General features: G+C 36.5%; 1 protein-coding gene across 1 annotated transcript in view; it reads left to right on the top strand.

Annotated features, from left to right (window-relative positions):
- The window catches only part of VPS13B (vacuolar protein sorting 13 homolog B), an 816,084-nt gene that overhangs the window by 48,612 nt on the left and 752,327 nt on the right, over positions 1 to 15,145 (top strand). The window contains exon 5 of the mRNA XM_024756522.1: positions 13,981 to 14,148. Coding sequence (XP_024612290.1) covers positions 13,981 to 14,148 — 168 coding nt within the window. The remainder of the gene's footprint in view (positions 1 to 13,980; positions 14,149 to 15,145) is intronic.

The raw sequence follows: 15,145 nt of genomic DNA, 5'->3' as shown, positions 1-15,145 counted from the left end.
ATGATTTCTTCCGTTCCACATTACTGTACAGTATTCACTTTTCATAGCTCATCACAACTGGTTTTAAAAATGGAACATTTTCGTTACGTTTCAGTAGAGAAACACATGTGGAAATATGGTCAAGAAGGTTTTCTTCATGCTCTCACTCCCTCTTGTGAGAACACCAGAATCACAACTAGCTGCTGGACAATCATCGATAGGAGGACACTGGAACTCACCAAAAAAGATACCCCACATCCAAGGACAAAGGAGAAGCCACATGAGATGGTAGGAGGGGTGCAATCACAGTAAAATCAAAGCCCATAACTGCTGGGTGGGTGACTCACAGACTGGAGAACAATTATACCACAGAAGTCCACCCACTGGAATGAAGGCTCTGAGCCCCACGTCAGGATTCCCAACCTGGGGGTCTGGCAACGGGAGGAGGAATTCCTAGAGACTTTGAAGGCTAGTGGGATTTGATTGCAGGACTTTGACAGGACTTGGGGAAACAGAGACTCCACTCTTGGAAGTCACACACAAAGTAGTGTGCGCATCGGGACCCAGGGGAAGGAGCAGTGACCCCAGGGGAGACTGAACCAGACCTACCTGCTAGTGTTGGAGGGTCTCCTGCGGAGGCAGGGCATGGCTGTGTCTCACTGTGAGGACAAGGACACTGGCAGCAGAAGTTCTGGGAAGTACTCCTTGGTGTGAGCCCTCCCAGAGTCCTCCATTAGCCCTACCAAAGAGCCCAGATAGGCTCCAGGATTGGGTCACCTCAGGCCAAACAACCAACAGGGAGGGAACCCAGCCCCACCCATCAGCAGACAAGCAGGTTAAAGTTTTACTGAGCTCTGCCCACCAGAGCAACAGCCAGCTCTACCCACCACCAGTCTCTCCCATCAGGAAGCTTGCACAAGCCTCTTAGAGAGCCTCATCCACCAGAGGGCAGAGAGCAGAAGCAAGAAGAACTACAGTCCTGCAGCCTGTGGAACAAAAAACCACATTCACAGAAAGATAGATGAGATGAAAAGGCAGAGGGCTATGTACCAGATGAAGGAACAAGATACAACCCCAGAAAAACAACTAAATAAAGTGGAGGAAGGCAACCTTCCAGAAAAAGAATTCAGAATAACGACAGTGAAGATGATCCAGGACCTCGGAAAAAGGATGGAGGCAAAGATCGAGAAGATGTAAGAAATGTTTAACAAAGATCTAGAAGAATTAAAGAACAAACAAATAGATGAATAATACAATAACTGAAATGAAAAATACACTAGAAGGAACCAATAGGAGAATAACTGAGGCAGAAGAACAGATAAGTGACCTGGAAGACAGAATGGTGGAGTTCACTGCCACGGAACAGAATAAAGAAAAAAGAATGAAAAGAAATGAAGACAGCCTAAGAGACCTCTGGAACAATGTTAAACACAACAACATTCACATTATAGGGGTCCCAGAAGGAGAAGACAGAGAGAAAGGACCAGAGAGAATATTTGAAGAGAATATAGTTGAAAAATTCCCTAACGTGGGAAAGGAAATAGCCATCCAAGTCCAGGAAGTGCACAGAGTCCCATACAGGATAAACCCAAGGAGAAACACAGTAATCAAACTGGCAAAAATTAAAGACAAAGAAAAATTACTGAAAGCAGCAAGGGAAAAATGACAAATAACATACAAGGGTACTCCCATAAGGTTAACAGCTGATTTCTCAGCAGAAACTCTACAAGCCAGAAGGGAGTAGCATGATATACTTAAAGTGATGAAAGGGAAGAACCTACAACCAAGATTACTCTACCCGGCAAGGATCTTATTCAGATTCAATAGAGAAATAAAAAGCTTCACAGACAAGCAAAAGCTAAGAGAATTCAGCATCACAAAACCAGCTCTACAACAAATGCTAAAGGACCTTCTCTAAGTGGGAAACACAAGAAAAGAAAAGGACGTACAAAAACAAACCCTCCAACATTAAGAAAGTGGTAATAGGAACATACACATCGATAATTACCTTAAACATGAATAGATTAAATGCTCCAACCAAAAGACACAGACTTGCTGAATGGATACAAAAATGAGACACATATATAGACTGTCTACAAGAAACCCACTTCAGACCTAGGGACACATACAAACTGAAAGTGAGGGGATGGAAAAAGATATTCCATGCAAATGGAAATCAAAAGAAAGCTGGAGTAGCAATACTCATATCAGATAAAGTAGACTTTAAAATAAAGAATGGTACAAGAGATAAGGAAGGACAATACATAATGATCAAGGGAGCAATCCAAGAAGAAGATATAACAATTATAAATATATATGCACCCAACATAGGAGCACCTTATTACATAAGGCCAGTGCTAAGAGCTATAAAACAGGAAATCAACAGTAACGCAATAATAGTGGGGGACTTCAACACCTCACTTACACCAATGGACAGATCATCAAAAATGAAAGTAAGGAAACAGAAGCTTTAAATGACACAGTAGACCAGATAGATTTAATTGATATTTATAGGACATGCCATCCAAAAACAGCAGATTACACTTCCTTCTCAAGTGCGCATGGAACATTCTCCAGGATAGATCACAGCTTGGGTCACAAATCAAGCCTCAGTAAATTTAAGAAAATTAAAATCATATTAAGCATCTTTTCTGACCACAATGCTATGAGAGTAGAAATGAATTACAGGGAAATAAACGTAAAAAACACAAACACATGAAGGCTAAACAGTACGTTACTAAATAGCCAAGAGTTCACTGAAGAAATCAAAGAGGAAATCAAAAAATACCTAGAGACAAATGACAATGAAAACACGACGATCCAAACCTATGGGATGCAAAAAGAGCAGTTCTAAGAGGGAAGTTTATAGCTATACAAGCCTACCTCAAGAAACAAGAAAAATCTCAAACAGTCTAACCGGTGCTTCCCTGGTGGTGCAGTGGTTGAGAGTCCGCCTGCCGATGCAGGGGACACGGGTTTGTGCCCTGGTCCGGGAGGATCCCACATGCCGCAGAGCAGCTGGGCCTGTGAGCCATGGCTGCTGAGCCTGCGAGTCTGGAGCCTGTGCTCCACAACGGGAGAGGCCACAATGGTGAGAGGCCTGTGTATCGCAAAAAAACAAAAAACAAAAAAAAATAAGTCTAACCTTACACTGAAAGGAACTTGAGAAAGAAGAATAAACAAAACCCAAAGTTAGCAGAAGGAAAGAAATCATAAAGATCGGAGCAGAAATCAATGAAATAGAAACAAAGAAAACAATAGCAAAGATGAATAAAACTAAAAGCTGGTTCTTGGAGAAGATAAAACTGATAAACCATTAGCCATGGGATAGGAAGGGTGGGAGTGAGGGAGATGCAAGAGGGAAGAGATATGGGAACATATGTATATGTATAACTGATTCACTTTGTTATAAAGCAGAAACTAACACACCATTGTAAAGCAATTATACTCCAATAATGATGTTAAAAAAAAACCAAACCATTAAGCAGGCTCATCAAGGAAAAGAGGGAGAGGACTCAAATCAGTAAAATGAGAAATGAAAAAGGAGAAGTTACAACAGACACCACAGAAATACAAAGCATCCTGAGACTACTCCAGGGAACTCTGTACCAATAAAATGGACAACCTGGAAGAAATGGACAAATTCTTAGAAAGGTATAACCTTCCAAGACTGAACCAGGAAGCAATAGAAAATATGAACATACTATTTACAAGTAATGAAGTTGAAACTGTTTAAAAATCTTCCAACAAACAAAAGTCCAGGACCAGATGGCTTCACAGGTGAGTTCTATCAAACATTTAAAGAAGAGCTAACACCCGTCCTTCTGAAACTCTTCCAAAAAATTGCAGAGGAAGGAACACTCCCAAACTCATTTTATGAGGCCACCATCGCCCTGATAACAAAACCATACAAAGATACTACAAGAAAAGAAAATTACAGAGCAATGTCACTGATGAATATGGATGCAAAATTCCTCAATAAAATACTAGCAAACAGAATCCAACACCATGTTAAAAATATCAGAAACCATGATCAAGTGGGATTTATCCAAGGGGTGCAAGGATTCTTCAATATACATAAATCAATCAATGTGATACACCATATTAACAAATTGAAGAATAAAAACCATATGATCATCTCAGTAGATGCAAAGAAAGCTTTTGACAAAATTCAACACCCATTTATAATAAAAGCTCTCCAGAAAGTGGGCATAGAGGGAACCTACCTCGATCTAATAAAGGCAATATATGACACACTCATAACAAACATCATTCTCAATGGTGAAAAACTGAAAGCATTTTCTCTAAGATCAGGAACGAGACAAGAATGTCGACTCCCACCAGTATTATTCAACATAGTTATGGAAGTCCTAGCCACGGCAATCAGAAGAAAAAGAAATAAAAGGAATACAAATTGGAAAAGGAGAAGTAAACCTGTCACTGTTTGCAGATGACATGATACTAAACATAGAGAATCCTAAAGATGCCACCAGAAGACTCCTAGAGCTAATCAATGAATTTGGTAAAGTAGCAGGATACAAAATTAATGCACAGAAATCACTTGCATTCCTATACATTAATGATGAAAAATCTGAAAGAGAAATTAAGGAAACACTCCCATTTACCATGGCAACACAAAGAATAAAATACCTAGGAGTACACCTACCTAGGGAGACAAGAGACCTGTATGCAGAAAACTATAAGACACTGATGAAAGAAATTAAAGATGATACCAACGGATGGAGAGATATACCATGTTCTTGGATTGGAAGAATCAATATTGTGAAAATGACCATACTATCCAAAGCAATCTGCAGATTCAATGTAATCAGTATCAAATTGCCAATGGCATATTTTACGGAACTAGAACTAAAAATCTTAAAATTTGTGTGGAGACAAAAAAGACCCTGAATAGCCAAAGCAGTCTTGGGGGAAAAAAACAGAGCTGGAGGAATCAGACTCCCTGACTTCAGACTATACTACAAAGCTAAGTTATCAAGGCAATATGGTACTGGCACAAAAACAGAAACATAGATCTATGGAACAAGATAGAAAGCCCAGAGATAAACCCATGCACCTATGGTCAACTAATCTATGACAAAGGAGGCAAGGGTATACAATGAAGAAAAGACAGTCTCTTCAATAAGTGGTGCTGGGAGAACTGGAGAGCTACATGTAAAAGAATGAAATTAGAACACTCCGTAACACCATACACAAAAATAAGCTCAAAATGAATTAGAGACCTAAATGTAAGACAGGACAGTATAAAACTCTTAGAGGAAAACATAGGAAGAACAGTCTTTGACGTAAATCACAGGAAGATGTTTTTTGATCCATCTCCTGGGGTAATGAAAATGAAAACAAAAATAAACAATGGGACCTAATGAACCTTCAAAGCTTTTGTACAGCAAAGGAAACCATAAAGAAGACAAAAAGACAACCCTCAGAATGGGAGAAAATATTTGCAAACGAATCAACAGATGAAGGATTAATCTCCAAAATATATAAACAGCTCATGCAGCTCAATACTGAAAAAACAACCAAATCCAAAAATGGGCAGAAGACCTTAGTAGACATTTCTCCAAAGAAGACATACAGATGTCCAAGAAGCACATGCAAAGCTGCTCAACATCACTAATTATTAGAGAAATGCAAATCAAAACTACAATGAGGTATCATCTCACACCATTTAGAATGACCATCATCAGAAAACCTGCAAACAGCAAGTGTTGGAGAGGGTGTGGAGAAAAGGGAACCCTCTTTACACTGTTGGTGGGAATGTAAATTGATACAGCCACTATGGAGAACAGTATGGAGGTTCCTTAAAAAACTCAAAATAGAATTACCATATGATCCAGCCATCCCACTACTGGGCATATACCTAGAGAAAACGGTAATTCAAAAAGACATGCACCCCAGTGTTCATTGCAGCACTATTTACAATAGCCAAGTCATGGAAACAACCTAAATGCCCATCAACAGATAAATGGATAAAGAAGATGTGGTACATATCTACAATGGAATATTACTCAGCCATAAAAAGCAACGAAATTGGGTCATTTGTTGAGATGTGGATGGATCTAGAGACTGTCATACGGAGTGAAGTAAGTCAGAAAGAGAAAAACAAATATTGTATATCAACGCATATATGTGGAACCTAGAAAAATGGTACAGATGAACCGGTTTGCAGGGCAGAAGTTGAGACACAGATGTAGAGAACACATATATGGACACCAAGGGGGGAAAGCTGCAGGGGTGTGGCGGTGGTGTGATGAATTTGGCAATTGAGATTCACATGTATACACTGATGTGTATAAAATGGATGACTAATAAGAACCTGTTGTATAAAAAAATAAAGTTCTAAAATTTAAAAAAGCAAAATAAAGGGTTTTTTTTGGTTAACTTACGTGGAACCCAAATATCAGAGCAATTTACATAACCAAGCTGGTGCAAATGATTTTACGTGGTTGATTTGGGTATTTTGAGTATGTTGGCTATCTCCCACGTGGTACAACATTGATTGGTCTCAATTAATGTCTCGATTTGATCGTTATCAACTTCAACTCGTCTATCCGACCGTGGAGCATGGTCCAGCGAGAAATCTCCAGCACAAAACTTCGCAAACCACTTTTGACACGTGCTATCAGTCACAGCACCTTCTCCATACACTGCACAAATCTTTTTTTGTGTTTCAGTTGCGTTTTAAACCTTTCTTGAAATAATAGAGCATAATATGCCGAAAATGTTGCTCTTTTCCTTCCGTCTTCAGTATTAAAATGGCTACACAAAAATTCACCAATTTTGATTATTTTTTTAAATGCACACTGATATGACAGCTGTCACAATACAGTCTTAAAAAAGTTGTTTCAAATGAAGTTAAAGGCAGCTAAGCACTACTAGAGTCATATTATGGAAAAACCAGTCAAAGATTTTGGCCAACCCAGTATATTTATGTACACAAACATAGGGTGCAATGGAAATATTTAGGGTATAGATAAATTAAAAATTATGTTGCCCACTGGGTCTGAAGTTGTGACCTAGACATCTTTGACCTTCATCATCTAGCATGGAGGTTAGGAAATATTTTCTGTAAAGGGCCAATTATTAAATATTTTAGGCTTTGCAAGCCATATATTTTCTCTTAAAGCTCTTCCACTTTTTTGATGTACTGTGAAATCAGCCATAAACCGTAAATAAACTAATGTTTGTGACTATGTTCCAATAAAACTTTATTTATAACAACAGATGGCACAGCCTCATTTGGCCAGCTCTGATCTGATACGGTGTCTGATTCATAATAGCCATTTATGTATTTACTGCACTGCATAAAAACTGAACTGCATAAAATCACACAGGGTTTTCAGAGATCAATAATCAGAATCATAGAGTCATTGAAATGTAGAATAAGAAGCTACTTCTGATTTTTCTGGTCAAGCAGTCTATCTTTTTTGGGACATGGACGCTTGAAAATCTGTTGAAAAAGTTATAGACCCACATAGGCACATTTAAAATTTGCATGTGACTTTGGGGTATTAACATACTCACTGAAGTCTAAGCCTCTGATCTAGCTTATGTTTTGTGGATGAGAAATTGGAAACTTAGATATTTTGGTGTAGATGAGGAATACTTTATTATACTTTACAATACCTGTGGTATACATGAAGTATATATTATCAAATTATTAGTCATTTACTCAAGATTTTGTTTTCTGCAGAAAATATTGAATATTAAATGGAAGGGGGGTGTGTGTGTGTGTGTTTGCTTAATGCTTGCCACCTTAGGCTGTTAGGGCTTGGTTTTCTGTAAAAAATCTCTTGAAGGAAGTTTAATAATAGTTGGAGAGGGTATCAGATAATTTAAGAATATTTGTAATATATCAGCTGTTCGAGAGCCTGAGCCAAAAATGGCAATGTATTTTTATAGAAGATAGCACAATCATTTCTTGTCTACTTGCCTGTGGGGAAGCTCAGCAATTTCAGCTATCTAATCACTGTTCCTTTCTGGAACATCTAAGAATAGAGAGAACCTTGTAGTAAATAAAAAAGAAATTCAGAGCTTATTTTACCTCTTCTATTTTTATGCTTTTACTGTTTTTAACATTTTCCATTAACATTTTCAGGAAAAACTTTAAAAAAACCCCAAAAAACAATGACCAGATGTGTAAGTTAAGTTAATATTAAGTGGTGGACACCTTAACTTCTAAATTTAAGGGGATTAGCAGGACAAAAGTGTTTGTTTTTTTTATGTACTAGTCAAGGCAGTGTTCTATCAGAAGCCCAGTTTCCTTTTATCTTGAGGCTCTGCTCTGCCCTACCCAGACTTTGAATTATACTGCCTTCAGCCTTTTTTAAAAACATCTTTATTAGAGTATAATTGCTTTACAATGGTGCATCAGTTTCTGCTTTATAACAAAGTGAATCAGTTATACATATACATATGTCCCCATATCTCATCCTTCTTGCATATCCCTCCCTCCCACCTTCCCTATCCCACCCCTCTAGGTGGTCACAAAGCACCGAGCTGATCTCCCTGTGCTATGCGGCTGCTTCCCACTAGCTAGCTGTTTTACATTTGGTAGTGTATATATGTCCATGCCACTCTCTCACTTTGTCCCAGCTTACCCTTCTCCCTCCCCGTATCCTCAAGTCCATTCTCTAGTAGGCCTGCAGACCTGCTTTCAGCCTTTTTAAGAGGAGAATCTGGAGAAGACCTATCGACTCCTTACTACCCCCAGGTTGGAAGTGGTATATATCCTTCTCAAATTTCATTGAGGAAAACTATCTTCATGGATGTTATGTATATCTTAGAAGTCATATCTCAGAAACAATTCTACATTCTGGAAGGGGAAGCACAAAATATTGATGGATAGCTAGCCATTTTTGCCATACAGGTGTTCTTTCTCATTAATATATTGATCATTTTAAAAGTATGTTATGCTTTTGTCAATAACCTTCAATATATCTAACGTGTATATTTTGTTTATAACAGAAAAAGTGATAACTGGAGAGCTTTTATTTCATTCTAATAGATTGAGTTTCAAAACACTGCTTAATGGAGGCAGGCTGTTCAGTTCCCCCAAATCTTTATTGCTGTATGCTGGAGCAGCTAGTTGAAGGCTATTTTTGCCCTTAGAGAATTAATGGCTTAGTATACGAGATTTTGTAAACTACTAACTACAGTGCAAAACCAAAGCAAAGAGGAGCTCTAAGGAAGCACAAATAATATTTTTGGGGTACTGAAAGAAAGGAGTGGTTATGTCCAGGTATTTGTGGCTTCTAAAACACAGAGGTAAAATGGAGAGGTAAGAAAAATTGGAAATGAAAGGATGGAAAATCGTATAGTAGACAAGCACTATCCAAAAATAACATAAAGATCAGGCAAAATAAAACTTAAGGCAAAAGTATTGATGGACGTATATAATAGATGCTGAATTATAGTAAAAGGTACTGTTCTCCAAAAAATATATGATGGCTTTGTATGTACCTAACAACCTATGTTTGAAATGTGATAGATCAAGCAGACAAAAAAAAATACCCAAACTGGGTCTTTGAATAGCACAATTAACAAGATTATTTTATAGATACACGTAAAACTCTGCACCCAGCAGATAAGACAGTGTACATTCTTTTGATGCGCACAATGGATATGTATAGACATTGAAAGAGACTTGGTCAAAAAGGAATTCTTGACAAATTTCAAAGAATCATTATCATAAAGACCATCCTCTCTGGCCACAATACAATTAAATTAGAATAATTACCGATATGTTTGGATTTACTTCTATCATTTTATTATTTGTTTTGTCTTTGTAAGCGCTGATTTTCATTCTTCTATTTCCTCTCTCGTGCTTACTGTTTACTTTTCAGTGTCCTGAAATAGCTGCTGCATACTTTCTTTCCAGGTTTTCTGGCTACTTTTAGTGAGAAAGAGTGGAATGTGCTTACTTTATCTTACGCAGAACCTGGAACCTGTTAACATTTTGATGTACAACCTTTTAGAGACTTTGGTTTCTTTATGTGTGTGTGTGTGTGTGCACATACACATATAGATTGTTTTTTGTAATTTGTGTTTTTTAATGTTAGGAACATGTTCTAAGGACATTAATTTTTTCATAATGTTATTTTAATCATTGGCATGTATTACATTGTGTAACTGTTCCATAGTTTGTTTAATCAGTCCCTTTTTGTTTGTTATTTAGGTTATTTTTCATTTTCTGTTTTGTAAAATGCTTTAACAAACATACTGGTAGATAAATCTTTGCACACACCTCTGTTTATTTCCTTAGGAGAAATTTTTATCAACTATAAAATCAAAATTTGTGAGTAATTTTAAGGTTTTGGCATGTGTAACCAAATTATTCCCTGTGAAAAATTTGTTAACAGTATTTTCTAACAAGCACATTTTTGGTCCAATGCTGTTTTTTATTATCAAAAAATATTTCTTTGAAACTTTTATAGATGGAAAATGCTATCATATCTTTTATTGCTAGCTGGAATTATCATTTTTTTAAACCATTCTCTTTTCATTTTGTTATGAAGAACAGCAAATTTTTGTATTTTGTTAGCTGATCTATATTCAGTATTTTTCAGTTATATCTTTTGGATTTTCTGTATAAAAAACAGTCATCTTCATGTAACGGTGATTTTGTGTTCTTCTTGTAAGTACTTACACTTATTTCTCTTTTTTACCCTTCCTTAGTTGTTTAGAAATTCTCTGACTGTCTTAAATAATAATACTGGTAATAAGTATCTTCAACTCACAGCTATTTTCCTTAGCTCCTACAGTAACTGCCCTAAGTTATCTTTTAGTTACCAAAGCTGATGGATTTAAAAAAAAAAAAATTCTTGTATTACAGAACCTCTCTACTGCATTACCAATAAGGAATCCTTATTCTTAACCTTCTAAATAAGTTTTGTTTTGAAATAATTTCAACCTTACAAAAAAGGCAAGAACATTAGAGAGAACTAACTTTTCCTTTAACTATAAGTTGCCTATATTATGCTGCATAACCCCCCAAAATATTTTACACCAAAAATTTGATGAGGAAGTTTTTAGGTGCTGTAACCAAGTCATCAACCATGGAATCTCTGTTTTTGAGCAACTTGGCTTCCTAGTGACCATGTTAGGATAAACTGATTGCAAGTACTGTCTGTTTGTAACCCAAGTATTTGCCATACACTATTTAATTTAATCATATCAGATAAATAAATAAGATACAATCTTTGCTCTCTAGGATTTCATAGTTTAACAGAGAAGGTAATTATACATAAACATATACAAATGATAGGCTTATGAGGTAACATAAGCCCAAGAAAAATGATACAGTCTCCTTAATGTTGATGTGTAGGGTGAGGGACATTGGAGAAGAGGATATAGGGCAGAGGACATTCATACTGGGCCTGAACAAGATGGGAGAATGGACAAAGTGTTTTACACAGAGGGAAGATCATGAGCAAAGTCAATGAAAATTCATAGTGGATTTTTTGGCCCTGTGGGCATTAGATGTATGTGTTTGGAGGAATGGGGTTTGTGGGTGGGAGAGAGTTGGATAATGATAAGAATTTCTGGAAAGGTTGACTAGTAGGAGGCTGTTGTTTTAGAGCCATCTAATATGATGTCTTAGAGATTCTTATCCCCAGAGTGACCTTGTGTTTTCAGATGCTTGTGGAATAGACCTGAATTACTGTTATTTCACTTGAACAGATATATTCCTAGGGAGTCTCTAAATATGGAGTGATGAGAGCTCTTAGATCTGCTGTTTTTTTTTTTTTTTTGGTGGTACGCGTGCTTCTCACTGTTGTGGCCTCTCCAGTTGTGGAGCACAGGCTCCGGATGTGCAGGCTCAGCGGCCATGGCTCATGGGCCCAGCCGCTCCACGACATGTGGGATCTTCCTGGACTGGGGCACGAACCCATGTCCCCTGCATCAGCAGGCGGACTCTCAACCACTGCGCCACCAGGGAAGCCCAGATCTGCTCTTTGACATTTTTCTGTAGCAAACTTTGAACTAAGTTATTATGAGGGATTAAGGAGATAGTGTATCATTTATTCTGTTGGTTAGTTCCTGTTATTTTGGCATTGCGTGTTTTAATAGGAAAACATAAATAGTCTTCTGTAGAAGTAGTCCTTTTTAGATACTTGTTTCTTTTACTTTGGTGATTTGGCTTATTCATCTCAGCTGATATAATGAGAAACTGAGAGAAGATGTTAATAAGTAGATGAAAAATCCATCAGTAGGTTTTCTGTCAGTTACAGTACATTTACAGTATTATGTTTCTTTCGTTACTTTGCATTATATGTTTTCTCTGGTTCTGTCTCTGAGAGTTTTTTTTTTTTTCTGGGGCAGGGGAGACAATAAAAACTCATAAACTCTTAAGAGGATTTTATGAATTCTCTATTGATGACAGGTTTTTCAGAAATAGGAAAACCATTGTTAGTCATGCTTCTTGACTTCTCAGAAACTGTTCATTTTTTTTTTTCTTTTGTGGTACGCGGGCCTCTCACTGTTGTGGTCTCTCCCGTTGCGGAGCACAGGCTCCGGATGCGCAGGCTCAGCAGCCATGGCTCACGGGCCTAGCCACTCCGTGGCATGTGGGATCTTCCCGGTCCAGGGCACAAACCCGTGTCCCCTGCATCGGCAGGTGGACTCTCAACAACTGCGCCACCAGGGAAGCCCGAAACTGTTCATTTTTAACATCTCTCTTGAGTAGTGATAGCATGGGGGAAATACACAGTTTAAGGTTGAACATTTTGATACTTAAAATTTCTTTTGGAAGCGTAATTTGTTAAGCATCATTTTAGCATCTACTCTCGTAAAATATTTGTTCCCTAAATTTATTGATATTTTGTATGTTAATTTTATAGCATATGGTAATTGGCACTCTAAAAGCTGCTAATATGAGAAAAACTTGAACTTAATCATTCTACCTTTTCTACTTGTATCCATTGGTAATTAATGAAGGAGTTGGTTTTTGCAAGCATTTGTGGTGGAATAAATTTAAGTAAGCTTTCTTCTAGCAGGCTTCAGTGTAGGTGTTAACAATGTCAGTTGCTGACAGAAGTTGATTCTATTTTGTCAGTAAAGTTCTGGTTTAAAGAATACAAGCAGTTAGTTATTTCATGAAATAGCTAAATTTTTAATTATTTTTTACATAGGTTTTATAGTGGAAAATGCATTTGAATAAAGTTTTTAATCTTTTTCTCCTTTGTCTTTTTAAATGCTGTTTAGGTTTAGTTTCACTTATATTTTCAATTATATTCCTCGGTAATGTATCTATATACACATTTATTGTGTGAGAAACTTGTGAGATTATGAATTCTCATCATGCTTTATCTGTTTTCTTTCTTTCCCTACTTTTCTTCATTGTGTTCTTTTTCCCCTTTTTCTTTAATAGTTTCTATGTTTTCTTCCTCAGTCATATTCTCCCCCTTTCCGTGTTTCAGTATTATACATTAGTAAGTGGAAATCATTGAATCCGTTATGATGGTCTTGTTTCTTCTATCTTTCTTCCTCCAGGCCTTGTTTTTGAATATCTTTATGGGTATTTAAAGTAGGAAGAGAAGACAGTAGCTGCAAAAAGAACCTTAAAGAAACTCTTTCCTCTTATGTATTGTATAATCAGTATATAGTAACATTGTTTCATTTGGGAAAGTGTTTATAAAATAGGCAGAAATCAGACAAAGTACTTGTAGATTAGGATAATCTTTGAATGGGATCTGGAATTATGTTGTTAAAAGGTATGGCTTCTATGGTTTCTCTTAGTATATGAAACTTCATTATATAGAACTTCTTTGTAATGGTTTTTGTTGGGATGGATCTGCTACTTATTAGCTGTGTCTCTTTGGCAAGCCTGTTTACTTATCTGAATGTTAGTTTCATCTTTGCAAAATATGATAAATGATACCTATCTTTCACATATATTAAGTTTAGTAACATTTTAAGAATAATTATTTATTGATAGATTTAACTTCTAATTGGATTCTTTTTTCCCCTATTTTACAGGTTATGTGCAGAGTCTGATTAGACGAGTTGTAAATAACGTAAATATTGTTATAAATAATCTCATACTAAAATATGTTGAAGATGATATTGTTCTTTCAGTCAACATCACTTCTGCAGAATGCTATACAGTAGATGAATTGTGGGATCGTGCATTCATGGATATTTCTGGTGAGTAAACGTCAAGAAGAGTATAGCTTTTTCTATTGTTGAAACAGTTGTCTTGCATTCTGAACCTTTTTTTGGGCCACCAGGCTCCTAGATAAATCTAATGAAAGCTTTATGCCTTCAGCCTGGAAAAATGCACATATGTAAAATTTAGCATACAATTATATGAATTTTAATTCTTTCTTACCAGTCACTTTCTTGCTTCAAATATTATATATAGTATTTTACAATCCTGTGGGTTGAAGGAATAAAAATTAAATAATAGTTAAAATTTTGAATGTTTGTGAAAGAGGAAAGAGGACATGTTGCTTTTGCATAGTTCAGTAATGGCAAAACAGTGTATCTGACTGATTTATTTTTTAGGTTTGTGTACTACAGAGCATATTTGGGATTTTTAGATAATCCCAAAGCCTCCTTTATTATGTGCTGCATTCTCCTTCTGCTTATAGTAAAAGAACTATTAAGTAATAATATAATTTAATAACTACCAAATATTTATTATTATTTTATTTATTATGTTCTACATGGAAGGTAGGCACTGTGTCAAGCCTTGAAATTAGAGCTCTGAAAAAAATACTGCTGTTTCCTAGTTTTGTCAGAAGACATAATAGTTAAATAAGGCACAACACTTGTTGATACATGTTCTGATAGGGTAAGCAGTGGGTATTTTTGGAAAATATATTAAGGAGACTATTGTGAACACCTTTTATTTGTGACTCGCCATTGTACCTAATTGTTAAAGGTGCTGGCACTAAAGTTAAGACTACCTGAGTTTGAATCCTGGCTCTCCCAACTTCATAGAGATGTATGACCTTGGGTGAGTTACTTCACTTCACTGTTTCTTTGTTTCCTCAAATACATACCACAGCATAAAAGTGTCTTATACATAGTCAGCACTCAGAAAATGAGCTATTATTATTATTTACATTCATTTTCTCAGATTCTCATTACAATTCCATAAAGTGATATCCTTTCTCATTCGTTTAGTCATATGTTCATT

The sequence above is a fragment of the Neophocaena asiaeorientalis genome, unplaced genomic scaffold, assembly GCF_003031525.2.
Source record: "Neophocaena asiaeorientalis asiaeorientalis breed wild unplaced genomic scaffold, Neophocaena_asiaeorientalis_V1.1 scaffold29, whole genome shotgun sequence".
Taxonomy (NCBI): Eukaryota; Metazoa; Chordata; class Mammalia; order Artiodactyla; family Phocoenidae; genus Neophocaena; species Neophocaena asiaeorientalis.
Note: the sequence above shows the minus strand (reverse complement) of the source record. Positions and strands in the feature narration are given on the sequence as shown.